Below are 24335 nucleotides of genomic sequence, written 5' to 3' on the forward strand. Positions count from 1 at the left end.
GGACTGCACACGGCAGCACACTGATTACACCTTGATGCCATCTGAGCGCTGTCCATGATTTTCACCGCCCCATAGTCTTGTACAGGTGACTGTCATCAATAACAGACTTGTCCCTGTGATTTTTTTGTGGACACGCGATCTAGCCATGAAAACCACAGAACACTTGTGAGAACATCCATCTGGACGACGTCTAAAAGATCTAAGAACATGAAGCAGCAAAATGTGTGTCCGTCTGTAAACTATTGGCAGTGTGACTGCTGCTCTGTGGCCCCATGGCTCCGTATGGCAGCATTATGTGCCGTGGACAGAGAAGGTCTATGATCCCCTGCGTTCACTTTCTCTCCCACTGGTCACATTGGGCTCAAGTCGTCATTTGTGGCTATTAAGTCACTATTCATATTTCTGTCTTCTTGTATTACTTAATGTTTTGGGCACCAAAATCTTCAAAATGGCCGAAGAGGGTCATGGATTCTGCACAAAGTAAAACATGCACTTTACTTTGTCTAACATTTGTATCTATGTTGTGTTTCTGCTTTTTTGCTTGCACCACATTGATCTTCCCATTTGCGGCTTTTTCAGTCATTTTCTTACGTCTTTGGCTTTTTCACTTCCTTTGGGCGCAGTTTACATTTTCCCCTGACTCACAGTTTGTAACTTTTCAAAAACTCGCTACATTTTCCCGCAATTGCTCCAATCCTCCTGGCAGTGATTTCATGTCTGACATTTTTGGGGGCAATTTTGCGACATATTAGGAGAATAAGCGAAATTGTGCGCTGAAAAGTCACAAAACCGGAACTGATAAATAGTTCTGGCACAAAACCCATCAGTGTTTGTCACAAGGCAAAGGGAACTTCAAGAACTGGTAAAGAATGAATCAGCCCCTTCAGACACTTCTGTAAACCACAAAACCTGTGCACAAAGACCCACAAAAAAGAGAGACCCACAGAAAACAAAGACCCACAGAAAGCAAAGACCCACAAAAAAGAAAGACCCATGGAAAATAAAGACCCACAAAAAAGAAAGACCCACAAAAAAGAAAGACCATGGAAAAGAAAGACCCACAGAAAAGGAAAACCCACAGAAAGGAAAGACCCACAAAAAAGAAAAACCCACAGAAAGCAAAGACCCACAGAAAAGAAAAACCCACAGAAAGCAAAGACCCACAGAAAAGAAGGCCCACGGAAAGAAAGACCCACAGAAAAGAAAAACCCACAGAAAAGAAAGAACCACAGAAAAGAAAGATCCACAGAAAAGAAAAACCCACAGAAAAGAAAGACCACAGAAAAGAAAGACCCATGGAAAAGAAAGACCACAGAAAAAGAAAAACCCATGGAAAAGAAAGACCCATGGAAAAGAAAGACCACATAAAAGAAAAACCCACAGAAAAGAAATACCCACAGACAGCAAAGACCCACAGAAAAGAAAAACCCACAGAAAAGAAAGAAAGCAAAGACCCACAGAAAAGGAAGAGCGGCGAAAAGAAAATTCCACAGAAAAGAAAGACCCACAGAAAGCAAAGACCCACGGAAAAGAAAGACCCACACAAAAGAAAAACCACAGAAAAGAAAAGCCCACAGAAAAGAAAGACCCACAAAAAAGAAAGACCACGGAAAAGAAAGACCACAGAAAAGAAAAACCCACAGAAAAAAAGACCCACAGAAAGCAAAGACCCACAGAAAGCAAAGACCAACAGAAAGCAAAGACCCACAGAAAGCAAAGACCCACAGAAAAGAAAGAACCACAGAAAAGAAAGACCCATGGAAAAGAAAGACCCACAAAAAAGAAAGACCACGGAAAAGAAAGACCACAGAAAAGAAAACCCCACAGAAAAAAAACCCACAGAAAGCAAAGACCCACAGAAAGCAAAGACCCACAGAAAGCAAAGACCCACAGAAAAGAAAGAACCACAGAAAAGAAAAACCCATGGAAAAGAAAGACCCACAAAAAAGAAAGACCACGGAAAAGAAAGACCACAGAAAAGAAAAACCCACAGAAAAGAAAGACCCACAGAAAAGAAATAATCACAGAAAAGAAAGATCCACAGAAAAGAAATACCCACAGAAAAGAAAGAACCACCGAAAAGAAAGATCCACAGAAAAGAAATACCCAGAGAAAAGAAAGAACCACAGAAAAGAAATATCCACAGAAAAGAAATACCCAGAGAAAAGAAAGAACCACAGAAAAGAAAGATCCACAGAAAAGAAAAACCCACAGAAAAGAAAGAACAACAGAAAAGAAAGACCCACAGAAAAGAAAGACCGACAGAAAAGAAAAACCCACAGAAAAGAAAGAACCACAGAAAAAAAATCACGGAAAAGACACAGACAAAATAACGACCACAGAAAAGAAAGACCCACAGAAAGAAAGACCACAGAAAAGAAAAACCCATGGAAAAGAAAGACTCATGGAAAGCAAAGACTCACAGAAAGCAAAAACCAACAGAAAGCAAAGACCCACAGAAAAGAAATAATCACAGAAAAGAAAGATCCACAGAAAAGAAATACCCACAGAAAAGAAAGAACCACCAAAAAGAAAGATCTACAGAAAAGAAATACCCACAGAAAAGAAAGAACCACAGAAAAGAAAGATCCACAGAAAAGAAATACCCACAGAAAAGAAATACCCACAGAAAAGAAAGAACCACAGAAAAGAAAGATCCACAGAAAAGAAAAACCCACAGAAAAGAAAGAACAACAGAAAAGAAAGACCCACAGAAAAAAAATCATGGAAAAGACACAGAGAAAAGAACGACCACAGAATAGAAAGACCCACAGAAAAAAAGACCACAGAAAAGAAAAACCCATGGAAAAGAAAGACTCATGGAAAAGAAAGACTCATGGAAAAGAGAAACCCACGGGAAAGAAAGACCCACAGGAAAGAAAGACCCACAGGAAAGAGAGACCCACGGGAAAGAAAGACCCACGGGAAAGAGAGACCCACGGGAAAGAAAAACTCAAGGGAAAGAAAGACCCACAGAAAAGAAAAACCCACAGAAAAGAAAGAACCACAGAAAAAAAATCACGGAAAAGACACAGAAAAAAAAGAACGACCACAGAAAAGACAAAATACAAAAATACAATACAATACAATACAAAATAAAAAATACAAAAGACTCATGGAAAAGACAGACACATGGAAAAGAGAAACCCACGGGAAAGAAAGACCCACGGGAAAGAAAGACCCAGGGGAGAGAAAGACCCACGGGAAAGCAAGACCCACGGGAAAGCAAGACCCACGGGAAAGAGAGACCCACGGGAACGAAAGACCCACGGGAAAGAGAGACCCACGGGAAAGAAAGACCCACAGAAAGAGAGACCCACGGAAAAGAAAGACCAACAGGAAAAGAGAGACACATGGAAAAGAGATATCCACGGGAAAAGAGAGACCCATGAAAAAGAGAGACCCACAGGAAAAAAAGACCTACGGGAAAAAGAGAGACCCACGAGAAACAGAGACCCACAGGAAAACTGTGTATACAGGGTATACTAATAGATCACAGACTGAACATGAGTCTACAGTGTGATGCAGCAGCAAAAAAGGCAAATACAATTCTTGGATGTATTAACAGAAGCATACAGTCCAGATCACGTGAAGTCAATATTGCCCTCTACTCCTCTTTTGTCCGACCTCATCTGGAATACTGGGTCCAGTTTTGGGCACATTTTAAAAAAGACATTAACAAACTGGAGCAAGTTCAGAGAAGAGTGACCAGAATGGTGACCGGTCTGCAAATCATGTCCTATGAGGAACGGTTACAGGATTTGGGAATGTTTCGCTGCAAAAAAGAAGACTGAGAGGAGACTTAATAGCGGTCTACAAATATCTGAAGGGCTGTCACAGTGTAGAAGCATCATCTCTATTCTCATTTGCACAAGGCAAGACTAGAAGCAATGGGATGAAACTGAATGGGAGGAGACACAGATTAGATAGTAGAAAACACTTTTTGACAGTGAGGATGACCAATGAGTGGAACAGGCGGCCACGAGAGGTGGTGAGTTCTCCTTCAATGGAAGACTTCACACAGAGGCTGGACAGACATCTGTCTGGGATGATTTAGTGAATCCTGCTTTGAGCAGGGGGTTGGACCAGATGATCCAGGAGGTCCCTTCCAACTCTACCATTCTGTGATTCTAAATAGAGACCCAAAGAAAAGAGAGACACGCGGGAATGAAAAACAGGAGAAACAAATAAAATCAACTGTAAAACGACAAAATAATGCAAGAATGAGGGGAAATGGTGAAAATACAACAATGAGTCGCTCGTGTATCGGGGGATCCAGGAGACGATGAACATTGTTACCCCCCAAACTCTGGATGGGTCCAATGAGAAGAATTTACCTGAGAGTCGCGCAATGTCGACACCCGCAGAGCAGCCATCATGGCCCAGCGCCAGCGAGACCACCACAAAGACAAGGAACCGGCTCATGTCCTGACCCTGCAAGACACAGAAAACTGAAGGAAACGCTGCAGATTATCACATCACTGTCCCCTCTGCAGATTATCCCATCACTGTCCCCTCTGCAGATTATCACATCACTGTCCCCTCTGCAGATTATCACATCACTGTCCCCTCTGCAGATTATCTCATCACTGTCCCCTCTGCAGATTATCACATCACTGTCCCCTCTGCAGATTATCTCCTCACTGTCCCCTCTGCAGATTATCTCATCACTGTCCCCTCTGCAGATTATCCCATCACTGTCCCCTCTGCAGATTATCTCATCACTGTCCCCTCTGCAGATTATCACATCACTGTCCCCTCTGCAGATTATCACATCACTGTCCCCTCTGCAGATTATCTCATCACTGTCCCCTCTGCAGATTATCTCCTCACTGTCCCCTCTGCAGATTATCACATCACTGTCCCCTCTGCAGATTATCTCATCACTGTCCCCTCTGCAGATTATCACATCACTGTCCCCTCTGCAGATTATCACATCACTGTCCCCTCTGCAGATTATCTCATCACTGTCCCCTCTGCAGATTATCTCCTCACTGTCCCCTCTGCAGATTATCACATCACTGTCCCCTCTGCAGATTATCACATCACTGTCCCCTCTGCAGATTATCTCATCACTGTCCCCTCTGCAGATTATCACATCACTGTCCCCTCTGCAGATTATCACATCACTGTCCCCTCTGCAGATTATCTCATCACTGTCCCCTCTGCAGATTATCTCATCTCTGTCCCCTCTGCAGATTATCCCATCACTGTCCCCTCTGCAGATTATCTCATCACTGTCCCCTCTGCAGATTATCTCATCACTGTCCCCTCAGCAGATTATCTCATCACTGTCCCCTCTGCAGATTATCTCATCACTGTTCCCTCTGCAGATTATCTCATCACTGTCCCCTCTGCAGATTATCTCATCTCTGTCCCCTCTGTAGATTATCACATCACTGTCCCCTCTGCAGATTATCACATCACTGTCCCCTCTGTAGATTATCTCATCACTGATCCCTCTGCAGATTATCACATCACTGTCCCCTCTGCAGATTATCTCATCACTGTCCCCTCTGTAGATTATCACATCACTGTCCCCTCTGCAGATTATCACATCACTGTCCCCTCTGCAGATTATCTCAACACTGTCCCCTCTGCAGATTATCTCATCACTGTCCCCTCTGCAGATTATCTCATCACTGATCCCTCTGCAGATTATCACATCACTGTCCCCTCTGCAGATTATCACATCACTGTCCCCTCTGCAGATTATCACATCACTGTCCCCTCTGCAGATTATCTCATCACTGTCCCCTCTGCAGATTATCTCATCTCTGTCCCCTCTGCAGATTATCCCATCACTGTCCCCTCTGCAGATTATCTCATCACTGTCCCCTCTGCAGATTATCTCATCACTGTCCCCTCTGCAGATTATCACATCACTGTCCCCTCTGCAGATTATCTCATCACTGTCCCCTCTGCAGATTATCTCATCTCTGTCCCCTCTGCAGATTATCCCATGACTGTCCCCTCTGCAGATTATCTCATCACTGTCCCCTCTGCAGATTATCACATCACTGTCCCCTCAGCAGATTATCACATCACTGTCCCCTCTGCAGATTATCACATCACTGTCCCCTCAGCAGATTATCACATCACTGTCCCCTCTGCAGATTATCACATCACTGATCCCTCTGCAGATTATCACATCACTGTCCCCTCTGCAGATTATCTCATCATTGACCCCTCTGCAGATTATCTCATCACTGTCCCCTCTGCAGATTATCTCATCACTGTCCCCTCTGCAGATTATCAAATCGCTGATCCCTCTGCAGATTATCACATCACTGTCCCCTCTGCAGATTATCTCATCACTGTCCCCTCTGCAGATTATCACATCACTGTCCCCTCAGCAGATTATCACATCACTGTCCCCTCAGCAGATTATCTCATCACTGTCCCCTCTGCAGATTATCTCATCACTGTCCCCTCTGCAGATTATCTCATCTCTGTCCCCTCTGCAGATTATCCCATGACTGTCCCCTCTGCAGATTATCTCATCACTGTCCCCTCTGCAGATTATCACATCACTGTCCCCTCAGCAGATTATCACATCACTGTCCCCTCTGCAGATTATCACATCACTGTCCCCTCAGCAGATTATCACATCACTGTCCCCTCTGCAGATTATCACATCACTGATCCCTCTGCAGATTATCACATCACTGTCCCCTCTGCAGATTATCTCATCATTGACCCCTCTGCAGATTATCTCATCACTGTCCCCTCTGCAGATTATCTCATCACTGTCCCCTCTGCAGATTATCAAATCGCTGATCCCTCTGCAGATTATCACATCACTGTCCCCTCTGCAGATTATCTCATCACTGTCCCCTCTGCAGATTATCACATCACTGTCCCCTCAGCAGATTATCACATCACTGTCCCCTCAGCAGATTATCTCATCACTGTCCCCTCTGCAGATTATCTCATCACTGTCCCCTCTGCAGATTATCTCATCACTGTCCCCTCTGCAGATTATCTCATCACTGTCCCCTCTGCAGATTATCACATCGCTGATCCCTCTGCAGATTATCACATCACTGTCCCCTCTGCAGATTATCTCATCATTGACCCCTCTGCAGATTATCTCATCACTGTCCCCTCTGCAGATTATCTCATCACTGTCTCCTCTGCAGATTATCACATCACTGTTCCCTCTGCAGATTATCCCATCGCTGATCCCTCTGCAGATTATCACATCACTGTCCCCTCTGCAGATTATCACATCACTGTCCCCTCTGCAGATTATCTCATCACTGTCCCCTCTGCAGATTATCTCATCACTGTCCCCTCTGCAGATTATCACATCACTGTCCCCTCTGCAGATTATATCATCACTGTCCCCTCTGCAGATTATCACATCACTGTCCCCTCTGCAGATTATATCATCACTGTCCCCTCTGCAGATTATCCCATCACTGTCCCCTCTGCAGATTATCACATCACTGATCCCTCTGCAGATTATCCCATCGCTGATCCCTCTGCAGATTATCACATCACTGTCTCCTCTGCAGATTATCACATCACTGATCCCTCTGCAGATTATCCCATCGCTGATCCCTCTGCAGATTATCACATCACTGTCCCCTCTGCAGATTATCTCATCACCGTCTCCTCTGCAGATTATCACATCACTGTCCCCTCTGCAGATTATGACATCACTGTCCCCTCTGCAGATTATCTTATCACTGATCCCTCTGCAGATTATCCCATCACTGAGCCCACTGAAGATTATCACATCACTGTCCTCTCTGCAGATTATCCCATCACTGTCCCCTCTGCAGATTATCTCATCACTGTCCCCTCTGCAGATTATCACATCACTGTCCCCTCTGCAGATTATCACGTCACTGATCCAACTGCAGATTATCACATCACTGTCCTCTCTGCAGATTATCTCATCACTGTCCCCTCTGCATATTATCACATCACTGTCCCTTCTGCAGATTATCTCATCACTGTCCCCTCTGCAGATTATCACATCACTGTCCCCTCTGCAGATTATCACATCACTGTCCCCTCTGCAGATTATCTCATCACTGTCCCCTCTGCAGATTATCACATCACTGTCCCCTCTGCAGATTATCACATCACTGTCCCCTCTGCAGATTATCTCATCACTGTCCCCTATGCAGATTATCACATCACTGTCCCCTCTGCAGATTATCACATCACTGTCCCCTCTGCAGATTATCCCATCACTGTCCCCTCTGCAGATTATCCCATCACTGTCCCCTCTGCAGATTATCACATCACTGTCCCCTCTGCAGATTATCTCATCACTGTCCCCTCTGCAGATTATCACATCACTGTCCCCTCAGCAGATTATCACATCACTGTCCCCTCAGCAGATTATCTCATCACTGTCCCCTCTGCAGATTATCTCATCACTGTCCCCTCTGCAGATTATCTCATCACTGTCCCCTCTGCAGATTATCTCATCACTGTCCCCTCTGCAGATTATCACATCGCTGATCCCTCTGCAGATTATCACATCACTGTCCCCTCTGCAGATTATCTCATCATTGACCCCTCTGCAGATTATCTCATCACTGTCCCCTCTGCAGATTATCTCATCACTGTCTCCTCTGCAGATTATCACATCACTGTTCCCTCTGCAGATTATCCCATCGCTGATCCCTCTGCAGATTATCACATCACTGTCCCCTCTGCAGATTATCACATCACTGTCCCCTCTGCAGATTATCTCATCACTGTCCCCTCTGCAGATTATCTCATCACTGTCCCCTCTGCAGATTATCACATCACTGTCCCCTCTGCAGATTATATCATCACTGTCCCCTCTGCAGATTATCACATCACTGTCCCCTCTGCAGATTATATCATCACTGTCCCCTCTGCAGATTATCCCATCACTGTCCCCTCTGCAGATTATCTCATCACTGTCCCCTCTGCAGATTATCTCATCACTGTCCCCTCTGCAGATTATCACATCACTGTCCCCTCTGCAGATTATCACATCACTGTCCCCTCTGCAGATTATCCCATCACTGATCCCTCTGCTTATTATCTCATCTCTGTCCCCACTGCAGATTATCTCATCACTGTCCCCTCTGCAGATTATCACATCACTGTCCCCTCTGCAGATTATCCCATCGCTGATCCTTCTGCAGATTATCACATCACTGTCCCCTCTGCAGATTATCACATCACTGTCCCCTCTGCAGATTATCCCATCACTGATCCCTCTGCAGATTATCACATCACTGATCACACTGCAGATTATCACATCACTGTCCCCTCTGCAGATTATCACATCACTGTCCCCTCTGCAGATTATCCCATCACCGTCTCCTCTGCAGATTATCACATCACTGATCACTCTGCAGATTATCTCATCACTGTCCCATCTGCAGATTATCACATCACTGTCCCCTCTGCAGATTATCACATCACTGTCCCCTCTGCAGATTATCTCATCACTGTCCCCTCTGCAGATTATCACATCACTGTCCCCTCTGCAGATTATCACATCACTGTCCCCTCTGCAGATTATCCCATCACTGATCCCTCTGCAGATTATCACATCACTGATCACACTGCAGATTATCACATCACTGTCCCCTCTGCAGATTATCACATCACTGTCCCCTCTGCAGATTATCCCATCACCGTCTCCTCTGCAGATTATCACATCACTGATCACTCTGCAGATTATCTCATCACTGTCCCATCTGCAGATTATCACATCACTGTCCCCTCTGCAGATTATCACATCACTGTCCCCTCTGCAGATTATCTCATCACTGTCCCCTCTGCAGATTATCTCATCACTGTCCCCTCTGCAGATTCTCATCACTGTCCCCTCTGCAGATTATCACATCACTGTCCCCTCTGCAGATTATCTCATCACTGACCTATCTGCAGATTATCTCATCACTGACCTCTCTGCAGAATATCTCATCACTGTCCCCTCTGCAGATTATCACATCACTGTCCCCTCTGCAGATTATCCCATCACTGTCCCCTCTGCAGATTATCACATCACTGTCCCCTCTGCAGATTATCTCCTCACTGTCCCCTCTGCAGATTATCTCATCACTGTCCCCTCTGCAGATTTTCACATCACTGTCCCCTCTGCAGATTATCCCATCACTGATCCCTCTGCTTATTATCTCATCACTGTCCCCTCTGCAGATTATCTCATCACTGTCCCCTCTGCAGATTATCTCATCACTGTCCCCTCTGCAGATTATCTCATCTCTGTCCCCTCTGCAGATTATCTCATCACTGTCCCCTCTGCAGATTATCTCATCACTGTCCCCTCTGCAGATTATCACATCACTGTCCCCTCTGCAGATTATCTCATCACTGTCCCCTCTGCAGATTATCACATCACTGTCCCCTCTGCAGATTATCACATCACTGTCCCCTCTGCAGATTATCCCATCACTGATCCCTCTGCTTATTATCTCATCTCTGTCCCCACTGCAGATTATCTCATCACTGTCCCCTCTGCAGATTATCACATCACTGTCCCCTCTGCAGATTATCCCATCGCTGATCCTTCTGCAGATTATCACATCACTGTCCCCTCTGCAGATTATCACATCACTGTCCCCTCTGCAGATTATCCCATCACTGATCCCTCTGCAGATTATCACATCACTGATCACACTGCAGATTATCACATCACTGTCCCCTCTGCAGATTATCACATCACTGTCCCCTCTGCAGATTATCCCATCACCGTCTCCTCTGCAGATTATCACATCACTGATCACTCTGCAGATTATCTCATCACTGTCCCATCTGCAGATTATCACATCACTGTCCCCTCTGCAGATTATCACATCACTGTCCCCTCTGCAGATTATCTCATCACTGTCCCCTCTGCAGATTATCACATCACTGTCCCCTCTGCAGATTATCACATCACTGTCCCCTCTGCAGATTATCCCATCACTGATCCCTCTGCAGATTATCACATCACTGATCACACTGCAGATTATCACATCACTGTCCCCTCTGCAGATTATCACATCACTGTCCCCTCTGCAGATTATCCCATCACCGTCTCCTCTGCAGATTATCACATCACTGATCACTCTGCAGATTATCTCATCACTGTCCCATCTGCAGATTATCACATCACTGTCCCCTCTGCAGATTATCACATCACTGTCCCCTCTGCAGATTATCTCATCACTGTCCCCTCTGCAGATTATCTCATCACTGTCCCCTCTGCAGATTCTCATCACTGTCCCCTCTGCAGATTATCACATCACTGTCCCCTCTGCAGATTATCTCATCACTGACCTATCTGCAGATTATCTCATCACTGACCTCTCTGCAGAATATCTCATCACTGTCCCCTCTGCAGATTATCACATCACTGTCCCCTCTGCAGATTATCCCATCACTGTCCCCTCTGCAGATTATCACATCACTGTCCCCTCTGCAGATTATCTCCTCACTGTCCCCTCTGCAGATTATCTCATCACTGTCCCCTCTGCAGATTTTCACATCACTGTCCCCTCTGCAGATTATCCCATCACTGATCCCTCTGCTTATTATCTCATCACTGTCCCCTCTGCAGATTATCTCATCACTGTCCCCTCTGCAGATTATCTCATCACTGTCCCCTCTGCAGATTATCTCATCTCTGTCCCCTCTGCAGATTATCTCATCACTGTCCCCTCTGCAGATTATCTCATCACTGTCCCCTCTGCAGATTATCACATCACTGTCCCCTCTGCAGATTATCACATCACTGTCCCCTCTGCAGATTATCCCATCACTGATCCCTCTGCTTATTATCTCATCTCTGTCCCCACTGCAGATTATCTCATCACTGTCCCCTCTGCAGATTATCCCATCACTGTCCCCTCTGCAGATTATCACATCACTGTCCCCTCTGCAGATTATCCCATCGCTGATCCTTCTGCAGATTATCACATCACTGTCCCCTCTGCAGATTATCACATCACTGTCCCCTCTGCAGATTATCCCATCACTGATCCCTCTGCAGATTATCACATCACTGATCACACTGCAGATTATCACATCACTGTCCCCTCTGCAGATTATCACATCACTGTCCCCTCTGCAGATTATCCCATCACCGTCTCCTCTGCAGATTATCACACCACTGATCACTCTGCAGATTATCTCATCACTGTCCCATCTGCAGATTATCACATCACTGTCCCCTCTGCAGATTATCACATCACTGTCCCCTCTGCAGATTATCTCATCACTGTCCCCTCTGCAGATTATCTCATCACTGTCCCCTCTGCAGATTCTCATCACTGTCCCCTCTGCAGATTATCACATCACTGTCCCCTCTGCAGATTATCTCATCACTGACCTCTCTGCAGAATATCTCATCACTGTCCCCTCTGCAGATTATCACATCACTGTCCCCTCTGCAGATTATCCCATCACTGTCCCCTCTGCAGATTATCACATCACTGTCCCCTCTGCAGATTATCTCCTCACTGTCCCCTCTGCAGATTATCTCATCACTGTCCCCTCTGCAGATTATCACATCACTGTCCCCTCTGCAGATTATCCCATCACTGATCCCTCTGCAGATTATCCCATCGCTGATCCTTCTGCAGATTATCACATCACTGTCCCCTCTGCAGATTATAAAATCGCTGATCCCTCTGCAGATTATCACATCACTGTCCCCTCTGCAGATTATCACATCACTGTCCCCTCTGCAGATTATCTCATCACTGTCCCCTCTGCAGATTATCACATCACTGTCCCCTCTGCAGATTATCACATCACTGTCCCCTCTGCAGATTATCACATCACTGTCCCCTCTGCAGATTATCACATCACTGTCCCCTCTGCAGATTATCACATCACTGTCTCCTCTGCAGATTATCACATCACTGATCCCTCTGCAGATTATCCCATCGCTGATCCCTCTGCAGATTATCACATCACTGTCCCCTCTGCAGATTATCTCATCACTGTCCCCTCTGCAGATTATCACATCACTGTCCCCTCTGCAGATTATCACATCACTGTCCCGTCTGCAGATTATCCCATCACTGTCCCCTCTGCAGATTATCACATCACTGTCCCCTCTGCAGATTATCTCATCACTGTCCCGTCTGCAGATTATCCCATCACTGTCCCCTCTGCAGATTATCACATCACTGTCCCCTCTGCAGATTATCACATCCCTGTCCCCTCCGCAGATTATCACATCACTGTCCCGTCTGCAGATTATCCCATCACTGTCCCCTCTGCAGATTATCACATCACTGTCCCCTCTGCAGATTATCTCATCACTGATCCCTCTGCAGATTATCCCATCACTGATCCCTCTGCAGATTATCAAATCGCTGATCCCTCTGCAGATTATCACATCACTGTCCCCTCTGCAGATTATCACATCACTGTCCCCTCTGCAGATTATCACATCACTGTCCCCTCTGCAGATTATCACATCACTGTCCCCTCTGCAGATTATCACATCACTGTCCCCTCTGCAGATTATCACATCACTGTCCCCTCTGCAGATTATCACATCACTGTCCCCTCTGCAGATTATCACATCACTGTCCCGTCTGCAGATTATCCCATCACTGACCCCTCTGCAGATTATCACATCACTGTCCCCTCTGCAGATTATCTCATCACTGTCCCCTCTGCAGATTATCTCATCACTGTCCCCTCTGCAGATTATCTCATCACTGTCCCCTCTGCAGATTATATCATCACTGTCCCCTCTGCAGATTATCTCATCACTGTCCCCTCTGCAGATTATCTCATCACTGTCCCCTCTGCAGATTATCACATCACTGTCCCCTCTGCAGATTATCCCATCACTGTCCCCTCTGCAGATTATCACATCACTGATCCCTCTGCAGATCATCACATCACTGTCCCCTCTGCAGATTATCACATCACTGTCCCCTCTGCAGATTATCACATCACTGTCCCCTCTGCAGATTATCTCCTCACTGTCCCCTCTGCAGATTATCCCATCACTGTCCCCTCTGCAGAATATCTCATCACTGTCCCCTCTGCAGATTATCACATCACTGATCCCTCTGCAGATCATCACATCACTGATCCCTCTGCAGATTATCACATCACTGTCCCCTCTGCAGATTATCACATCACTGTCCCCTCTGCAGATTATCTCCTCACTGTCCCCTCTGCAGATTATCTCATCACTGTCCCCTCTGCAGATTATCACATCAATGTCCCCTCTGCAGATTATCTCATCACTGATCCCTCTGCAGATTATCCCATCACTGAACCCACTGCAGATTATCACATCACTGTCCTCTCTGCAGATTATCCCATCACTGTCCCCTCTGCAGATTATCTCATCACTGATCCCTCTGCAGATTATCCCATCACTGTCCCCTCAGCAGATTATCACATCACTGTCCCCTCAGCAGATTATCTCATCACTGTCCCCTCTGCAGATTATCTCATCACTGTCCCCTCTGCAGATTATCTCATCACTGTCCCCTCTGCAGATTATCCCATCGCTGATCCCTCTGCAGATTATCACATCACTGTCCCCTCTGCAGAATATCACATCACTGTCCCCTCTGCAGATTATCACATCACTGTCCCCTCTGCAGATTATATCATCACCGTCCCCTCTGCAGATTATCTCATCACCGTCTCCTCTGCATATTATCACATCACTGTCCCCTCTGCAGATTATCACATCACTGATCCCTCTGCAAATCATCACATCACTGATCCCTCTGCAGATTATCACATCACTGTCTCCTCTGCAGATTATCACATCACTGATCCCTCTGCAGATTATCCCATCACTGATCCCTCTGCAGATTATCACATCACTGTCCCCTCTGCAGATTATCACATCACTGTCCCCTCTGCAGATTATATCATCACTGTCCCCTCTGCAGATTATCTCATCACCGTCTCCTCTGCAGATTATCACATCACTGTCCCCTCTGCAGATTATCCCATCACTGAGCCCACTGAAGATTATCACATCACTGTCCTCTCTGCAGATTATCCCATCACTGTCCCCTCTGCAGATTATATCATCACCGTCCCCTCTGCAGATTATCTCATCACTGTCCCCTCTGCAGATTATCTCATCACTGTCTCCTCTGCAGATTATCACATCACTGTTCCCTCTGCAGATTATCCCATCACTGAGCCCACTGAAGATTATCACATCACTGTCCCCTCTGCAGATTATCCCATCACTGATCCCTCTGCAGATTATCACATCACTGTCCCCTCTGCAGATTATCTCATCACCGTCTCCTCTGCAGATTATCACATCACTGTCCCCTCTGCAGATTATCCCATCACTGAGCCCACTGAAGATTATCACATCACTGTCCTCTCTGCAGATTATCCCATCACTGTCCCCTCTGCAGATTATCACATCGCTGTCCCCTCTGCAGATTATCACATCACTGTCCCCTCTGCAGATTATTCCATCATTGTCCCCTCTTCAGATTATCACATCACATTAGTAATATCTATATACAGGCTGCATACCCAGTCCAGCTATGTACCTTCCACATATCTGTCTATACAGGAGTATATATAGGGTGTATACAGTAGTATGTATTGTGTATAGAGGTATATATAGGGTGTATGGAGGTATGTATAAGGTGTATACATCAGTATATATAGGGTGTATAGAGGTACATATAGAGCGTATATAGCTATATATTGGGTGTATACAGGAGTATACTGTATCTGGGGTCTATAGAGGTGCATATATAGGGTGTATACAGTTACATTTGGGGGTGTATAGAGGTGTATATATAGGGTGTATAGAGGTGCATATATAGGGTGTATACAGGTACATATGGGGTGTATAGAGGTGTATATATAGGGTGTATACAGGTACATTTGGGGTGTATAGAGGTGTATATATAGGGTGTATACAGGTACATATGGGGTGTATAGAGGTGAATATATAGGGTGTATAGAGGTGCATATATAGGGTGTATACAGGTACATTTGGGGTGTATAGAGGTGTATATATAGGGTGTATAGAGGTGCATATATAGGGTGTATACAGGTACATATGGGGTGTATAGAGGTACATATGGGGTGTATAGAGGTGCATATATAGGGTGTATACAGGTACATTTGGGGTGTATAGAGTTACATATGGGGTGTATAGAGGTGAATATATAGGGTGTATAGAGGTGCATATATAGGGTGTATAGAGGTGCATATATAGGGTGTATACAGGTACATTTGGGGTGTATGGAGGTGTATATATAGGGTGTATACAGCTATATATAGGGTGTATACAGGAGTATACTCTATATGGGGTGTATAGAGGTGCATATATAGGGTGTATAGAGGTGTATATATAGGGTGTATAGACGTACATATGGGGTGTATAGAGGTGTATATATAGGGTGTATAGAGGTGCATATGGGGTGTATAGAGGTGTATATATAGGGTGTATAGAGGTGTGTATATATAGGGTGTATACAGGTACATTTGGGGTGTATAGAGGTGCATATATAGGGTGTATAGAGGTGCATATATAGGGTGTATACAGGTGCATATATAGGGTGTATACAGGTACATATGGGGTGTATAGAGGTGTATATATAGGGTGTATAGAGGTGCATATATACGGTGTATAGAGGTACATATGGGGTGTATAGAGGTGCATATATAGGGTGTATACAGGTACATTTGGGGTGTATAGAGGTGTATATATATGGTGTATAGAGGTGCATATATAGGGTGTATAGAGGTGTATATATAGGGTGTATACAGGTGCATATATAGGGTGTATACAGGTGCATTTGGGGTGTATAGAGGTGTATATATAGGGTGTATAGAGGTGTATATATAGGGTGTATGCAGGTACATATAGGGTGTATACAGGTACATATGGGGTGTATAGAGGTGCATATATAGGGTGTATACAGGTGCATTTGGGGTGTATAGAGGTGTATATATAGGGTGTATAGAGGTGTATATATAGGGTGTATGCAGGTACATATGGGGTGTATAGAGGTGTATGTATATGGTGTATAGAGGTGCATATATAGGGTGTATAGAGGTGTATATATAGGGTGTATAGAGGTGCATATATAGGGTGTATACAGGTGCATTTGGGGTGTATAGAGGTGTATATATAGGGTGTATAGAGGTGTATATATAGGGTGTATGCAGGTACATATGGGGTGTATACAGGTACATATGGGGTGTATAGAGGTGCATATATAGGGTGTATACAGGTGCATTTGGGGTGTATAGAGGTGTATATATAGGGTGTATAGAGGTGTATATATAGGGTGTATGCAGGTACATATGGGGTGTATAGAGGTGTATATATAGCGTGTATAGAGGTGCATATATAGGGTGTATACAGGTACATATGGGGTGTATAGAGGTACATATGGGGTGTATACAGGTACATATAGGGTGTATACAGGTACATTTGGGGTGTATAGAGGTGTATATATAGGGTGTATAGAGGTGCATATATAGGGTGTATACAGGTACATTTGGGGTGTATAGAGGTGTATATATAGGGTGTATACAGGTGTATATATAGGGTGTATAGAGGTGCATATATAGGGTGTATAGAGGTGCATATATAGGGTGTATAGAGGTGTATATATAGGGTGTATAGAGGTGTATATATAGGGTGTATAGAGGTGCATATATAGGGTGTATAGAGGTGTATATATAGGGTGTATAGAGGTTTATATAGGGTGTATAGAGGTGTATATATAGGGTGTATACAGGTACATTTGGGGTGTATAGAGGTGTATATATAGGGTGTATACAGGTGTATATATAGGGTGTATAGAGGTGCATATATAGGGTGTATAGAGGTGCATATATAGGGTGTATAGAGGTGTATATATAGGGTGTATAGAGGTTTATATAGGGTGTATAGAGGTGCATATATAGGGTGTATAGAGGTGTATATATAGGGTGTATAGAGGTTTATATAGGGTGTATAGAGGTGTATATATAGGGTGTATACAGGTACATTTGGGGTGTGTAGAGGTACATATAGGGTGTATAGAGGTTTATATATAGGGTGTATAGAGGTGCATATATAGGGTGTATACAGGTACATTTGGGGTGTATAGAGGTACATATAGGGTGTATAGAGGTGCATATATAGGGTGTATAGAGGTGCATATATAGGGTGTATACAGGTACATTTGGAGTGTATAGAGGTACACATGGGGTGTATAGAGGTGCATATATAGGGTGTATAGAGGTGTATATATAGGGTGTATACAGGTACATTTGGGGTGTATAGAGGTGCATATATAGGGTGTATACAGGTACATTTGGGGTGTATAGAGGTGTATATATAGGGTGTATAGAGGTGTATATATAGGGTGTAAAGAGGTGTATATATAGGGTGTATAGAGGTGCATATATAGGGTGTATAGAGGTGTATATATAGGGTGTATAGAGGTTTATATAGGGTGTATAGAGGTGTATATATAGGGTGTATACAGGTACATTTGGGGTGTATAGAGGTGTATATATAGGGTGTATACAGGTGTATATATAGGGTGTATAGAGGTGCATATATAGGGTGTATAGAGGTGCATATATAGGGTGTATAGAGGTGTATATATAGGGTGTATAGAGGTTTATATAGGGTGTATAGAGGTGCATATATAGGGTGTATAGAGGTGTATATATAGGGTGTATAGAGGTTTATATAGGGTGTATAGAGGTGTATATATAGGGTGTATACAGGTACATTTGGGGTGTGTAGAGGTACATATAGGGTGTATAGAGGTTTATATATAGGGTGTATAGAGGTGCATATATAGGGTGTATACAGGTACATTTGGGGTGTATAGAGGTACATATAGGGTGTATAGAGGTGCATATATAGGGTGTATAGAGGTGCATATATAGGGTGTATACAGGTACATTTGGAGTGTATAGAGGTACACATGGGGTGTATAGAGGTGCATATATAGGGTGTATAGAGGTGTATATATAGGGTGTATACAGGTACATTTGGGGTGTATAGAGGTGCATATATAGGGTGTATACAGGTACATTTGGGGTGTATAGAGGTGTATATATAGGGTGTATAGAGGTGTATATATAGGGTGTAAAGAGGTGTATATATAGGGTGTATAGAGGTGTATATATAGGGTGTATAGAGGTGTATATATAGGGTGTATAGAGGTGCATATATAGGGTGTATAGAGGTGCATATATAGGGTGTATACAGGTACATTTGGGGTGTATAGAGGTACACATGGGGTGTATAGAGGTGCATATATAGGGTGTATAGAGGTGTATATATAGGGTGTATAGAGGTACATATGGGGTGTATAGAGGTGCATATATAGGGTGTATACAGGTACATTTGGGGTGTATAGAGGTGTATATATAGGGTGTATAGAGGTGTATATATAGGGTGTAAAGAGGTGTATATATAGGGTGTATAGAGGTGTATATATAGGGTGTATAGAGGTGTATATATAGGGTGTATAGAGGTGCATATATAGGGTGTATAGAGGTGCATATATAGGGTGTATACAGGTACATTTGGGGTGTATAGAGGTGTATATATAGGGTGTATAGAGGTGTATATATAGGGTGTAAAGAGGTGTATATATAGGGTGTATAGAGGTGTATATATAGGGTGTATAGAGGTGTATATATAGGGTGTATAGAGGTACATATGGGGTGTATAGAGGTGCATATATAGGGTGTATACAGGTACATTTGGGGTGTATAGAGGTGTATATATAGGGTGTATAGAGGTGTATATATAGGGTGTATAGAGGTGTATATATAGGGTGTATAGAGGTGTATATATAGGGTGTATAGAGGTACATATGGGGTGTATAGAGGTGCATATATAGGGTGTATACAGGTACATTTGGGGTGTATAGAGGTGTATATATAGGGTGTATAGAGGTGTATATATAGGGTGTATAGAGGTGTATATATAGGGTGTATAGAGGTGTATATATAGGGTGTATAGAGGTGTATATATAGGGTGTATAGAGGTGCATATATAGGGTGTATACAGGTACATTTGGGGTGCACCTGTATTACCTGTATACACCCTATATAGACACCTCTATTATATATATACTGTATATATAGTGCTTACACCGAGGAGCACGCACCCGGCGGTCCTGGGCCGTGGAGCTGACAATCCAGTGATCTGACCACTGAGGCGCGGACCCCGGCAGGACAGCAGCGGTCACTGAACAAGAGACTGATAAATTGTATCTATTTACTAAATATCAGAGAGGAACAAGGATCAAAGAGGAAATGAGGAAAGGAAAGATGACTGAGAGCAGGGAAAAAGGAAGGATGGAATCAGGACTAGAAGGAAAGAGGGAAGGAGGAAGAGGAGGAAGAAAAGAAGATGAAGTGAATGGAAATAGTAGGTGGAGGGAGAACAGGAAAAACCAGACAGAAAAAGGAGAACGGACGGAAGAGGAAAAGGAGAAGAAGAATTCTTGTATCTCGGTAACTTTAAGTAATTTGATGTTTAAATCAATGAAGTCCTGAAAATGACATAAATCTCATCAGAGAAGAGATAAAGCGCAGAATGTGTAAGGGAGGAATCATCTCCTGTGATAATGTAACAACGACACCATGGGGAAAGTCATTAGAGGACACGAGGTCAGCGGTGTGCGAGTATATATATATATATACAGTGTGTGTGCGAGTATATAATATATATAGTGTGTGTGAGTATAATATATATATATACAGTGTGTGTACGAGTATATAATATACATATAGTGTGTGTGAGAATATAATATATATAGTGTGTGTGCGCGAGTATATAATATACATATAGTGTGTGTGAGAATATAATATATATAGTGTGCAAGTATATAATATATATAGTGTGTGTGAGTATAATATATATAGTGTGTGTGCGAGTATATAATATATATAGTGTGTGAGAGTATATAATATATAGTGTGCAAGTATATAATATATATAGTGTGTGAGAGTATATAATATATATAGTGTGTGTGCGCGAGTATATAATATATAGTGTGCGAGTATATAATATATATAGTGTGTGAGAGTATATAATATATAGTGTGTGTGAGTATATAATATATATAGTGTGTGAGTATATAATATATATAGTGTGTGTGAGAATATAATATATATAGTGTGTGAGAGTATATAATATATATAGTGTGTGTGAGTATAATATATATATATACAGTGTGTGTGCGAGTATATAATATACATATAGTGTGTGTGAGAATATAATATATATAGTGTGTGTGCGCGAGTATATAATATACATATAGTGTGTGTGAGAATATAATATATATAGTGTGCAAGTATATAATATATATAGTGTGTGTGAGTATATAATATATATAGTGTGTGAGTATATAATATATATAGTGTGTGTGAGAATATAATATATATAGTGTGTGAGAGTATATAATATATATAGTGTGTGTGCGCGAGTATATAATATACATATAGTGTGTGTGAGAATATAATATATATAGTGTGCAAGTATATAATATATATAGTGTGTGTGCGAGTATATAATATATATAGTGTGTGAGAGTATATAATATATAGTGTGCGAGTATATAATATATATAGTGTGTGTGAGTATATATATATATAGTGTGTGTGAGTATATAATATATATAGTGTGTGAGAGTATATAATATATATAGTGTGCGAGTATATAATATATATAATGTGTGTGCGAGTATATAATATATATAGTGTGTGAGAGTATATAATATATAGTGTGCGAGTATATAATATATATAGTGTGTGAGAGTATATATATATAGTGTGTGTGAGTATATAATATATATAGTGTGTGAGAATATAATATATATAGTGTGTGTGTGCGAGTATATAATATATATAGTGTGTGAGTATAATATATATATATACAGTGTGTGTACGAGTATATAATATACATATAGTGTGTGTGAGAATATAATATATATAGTGTGTGTGCGCGAGTATATAATATACATATAGTGTGTGTGAGAATATAATATATATAGTGTGTGAGAGTATATATATATAGTGTGCGCGAGTATATAATATACATATAGTGTGTGAGAATATAATATATATAGTGTGTGTGCGCGAGTATATAATATACATATAGTGTGTGTGAGTATATAATATATATATACTGTGTGGGAATATAATATATAGTGTGTGTGCGAGTATATAATATACATATAGTGTGTGTGCGAGTATATAATATATATAGTGTGTGAGAATATAATATATATACAGTGTGTGTGCGAGTATATAATATATATAGTGTGGAGAGTATATAATATATATAGTGTGCGAGTATATAATATATATAGTGTGTGAGTATATAATATATATAGTGTGTGTAAGTATATAATATATAAGTAGTGTGTGTGCGAGTATATAATATACATATAGTATGTGTGAGTATATAATATATCGCCGCCACTGCCCTCACCTGTGGACTGTGCTGCTCCAGACTCCGAACCCCGCACCTTCTCTGCTGTGTCGCAGCCTCTCTCCTCCGCTGTCGCAGCCTGTTTTCTCCACTATGTCGCAGCCTCTTTCCTGTAGCACTGATTGTCGCAGCCTTTCTCCTCCGCTGTTGCAGCCTCTCTTCTCTGCTGTGTCGCAGCCTTTCTCCTCCGCTGTTGCAGCCTCTCTTCTCTGCTGTGTCGCAGCCTCTCTTCTCTGCTGTGTCGCAGCCTCTCTTCTCTGCTGTGTCGCAGCCTCTTTCCTCTAGCACTGATTGTCGCAGCCTCTCTCCTCTAGCACTGATTGTCGCAGCCTCTCTCCTCTAGCACTGATTGTCGCAGCCTCTCTCCTCCGCTGTCGCAGCCTCTCTCCTCCGCTGTCGCAGCCTCTCTCCTCCGCTGTCGCAGCCTCTCTTCTCCGCTGTGTCGCAGTCTCTTTCCTCTAGCACTGATTGTCGCAGCCTCTCTCCTCTAGCACTGATTGTCGCAGCCTCTCTCCTCCGCTGTCGCAGCCTCTCTTCTCCGCTGTGTCGCAGTCTCTTTCCTCTAGCACTGATTGTCGCTCTGTCGCAGCTGTGAGATTTTTGTGGCTTTTCTGTTCTTTTCACTTTCTTGGATCATTTGCTTATAACAATTACTAGAAAACTCCCCATGTAACCACACAATGCACAGAGGGGGAGGGGCAGCGCCTGCAGCGCCCCCTGCTGCCCAATATGCCAGTGCCTGTATCGTGCCGATCATAACCGCATGGTGCCTGCCGGTACTAGGGTGTATAGAGGGATGAATGGATGACAGTGCCCAGTCATACAGTCCTCAGGGTCATACAGTGCCCAGAGGCATACAGTGCTTAATTATACAGTGCCCAGAGTCATAAAGTGAGAAGTCATACAGAGCCCAGTCACACAGTGCCAGTCATACATTCCCGAGTTATACAGTGCCCAGAGTTGTACAGTTCTCAGTCATACAGATTCCAGTAATACATTGCCAAGTCGTACAGTGCCCAGACTCATACAGTGCCCACAGTCATACAGTGCTCACTGTCATACAGTGCCCACAGTCATACAGTGCCCAGAGTCATACAGTGCCCAGAGTCATACAGTGCCCAGAGTCGTACAGTGCCCAGAGTGGTACAGTGCCCAATCATTCAGTGCCCAGCCATACAGTGCTCAGTCATAGAGTACGCAGAGTCATACAGTGCCCAGAGTCGTACAGTGTCTAGTGTCACACAGTGCTTCAGTCATACAGTGCCCAGAGTTGTACTGTCACGGGTGTGTCAGATGGTACAGATTGTCGCTCTGCATCTGGCTGCAGAAGGTCTCTGTGTTTAGCATTGCAGATGCCTCCTTATTCCTCCTGACTTTTGAACCCAGTGGCAACCTACCTCCAGCTCTAATTGACACATGGACCTGGGTGTTTATAGACTCCCAGTCTGCTTCAGGAAGTTGCTGGTGATATTCACATTATCCCTTGTGAAGGCTAGGAGCTCTAGCAGTCGGTTTACTTCTTCTCTGGAGCTGTTGGAGGACGTTTGGTGTTACCTCTCTCTGAGTCTGCTCAAGCTAAGTTGCTTCCCCTTGTTTGTCTCCCTTCCTGTTTTTAGTGTTAAGTGGGGACTGACCAGTTTTCATCCACCCCCCTTCCCTATTCAGGGCCTAGCTCTAGGGATATACAGGACTTAGGTTTCCTGCACGGCGATTGGTGTGGAACCAATATAGGGATGGTAGGGTAGGCAGGGAGTTGTGAATTCTGTTCTTGAACTCCCTCCGGTGGTTATGAATGGTACTTCGGTGAGTTCTGTCCATGGACTCTGTCATGGTTCCCAATGGCAAGGGAACATAAGAAACATATAAATAACGAACGAGCTCTCGGGTGATGGAAACT

At 43.5% G+C, this 24335-nt stretch overlaps 2 protein-coding genes across 2 annotated transcripts in view; one reads left to right on the plus strand and one right to left on the minus strand.

The window, feature by feature from the left end:
* LOC143774109 (uncharacterized) overlaps positions 1 to 22758 on the minus strand; it is a 43711-nt gene extending 20953 nt beyond the window's left edge. Inside the window, exons 1-2 of the mRNA XM_077261411.1 lie at positions 22439 to 22758; positions 4338 to 4434 (exon numbers count right to left, since the gene is read on the minus strand). Coding sequence (XP_077117526.1) covers positions 4338 to 4425 — 88 coding nt within the window. The 5' untranslated portion in view covers positions 4426 to 4434; positions 22439 to 22758. The remainder of the gene's footprint in view (positions 1 to 4337; positions 4435 to 22438) is intronic.
* On the plus strand, positions 462 to 3824 carry LOC143774108 (uncharacterized). The gene has a single exon (XM_077261410.1). The coding sequence runs from the start codon at positions 1044 to 1046 to the stop codon at positions 2019 to 2021; it is 978 nt and encodes a 325-aa protein (XP_077117525.1). The 5' UTR covers positions 462 to 1043; the 3' UTR covers positions 2022 to 3824.
* Positions 22759 to 24335: the final 1577 nt, after the last annotated feature.

This window comes from Ranitomeya variabilis, chromosome 5, assembly GCF_051348905.1.
Source record: "Ranitomeya variabilis isolate aRanVar5 chromosome 5, aRanVar5.hap1, whole genome shotgun sequence".
In the NCBI taxonomy this organism is placed as follows: Eukaryota; Metazoa; Chordata; class Amphibia; order Anura; family Dendrobatidae; genus Ranitomeya; species Ranitomeya variabilis.

What these genes read in the sequence shown, in the direction of transcription:
- LOC143774108 (XM_077261410.1), top strand. Translation starts at nt 1,044, where the DNA reads ATGGAAAAGAAAGACCCACAGAAAAGGAAAACCCACAGAAAGGAAAGA.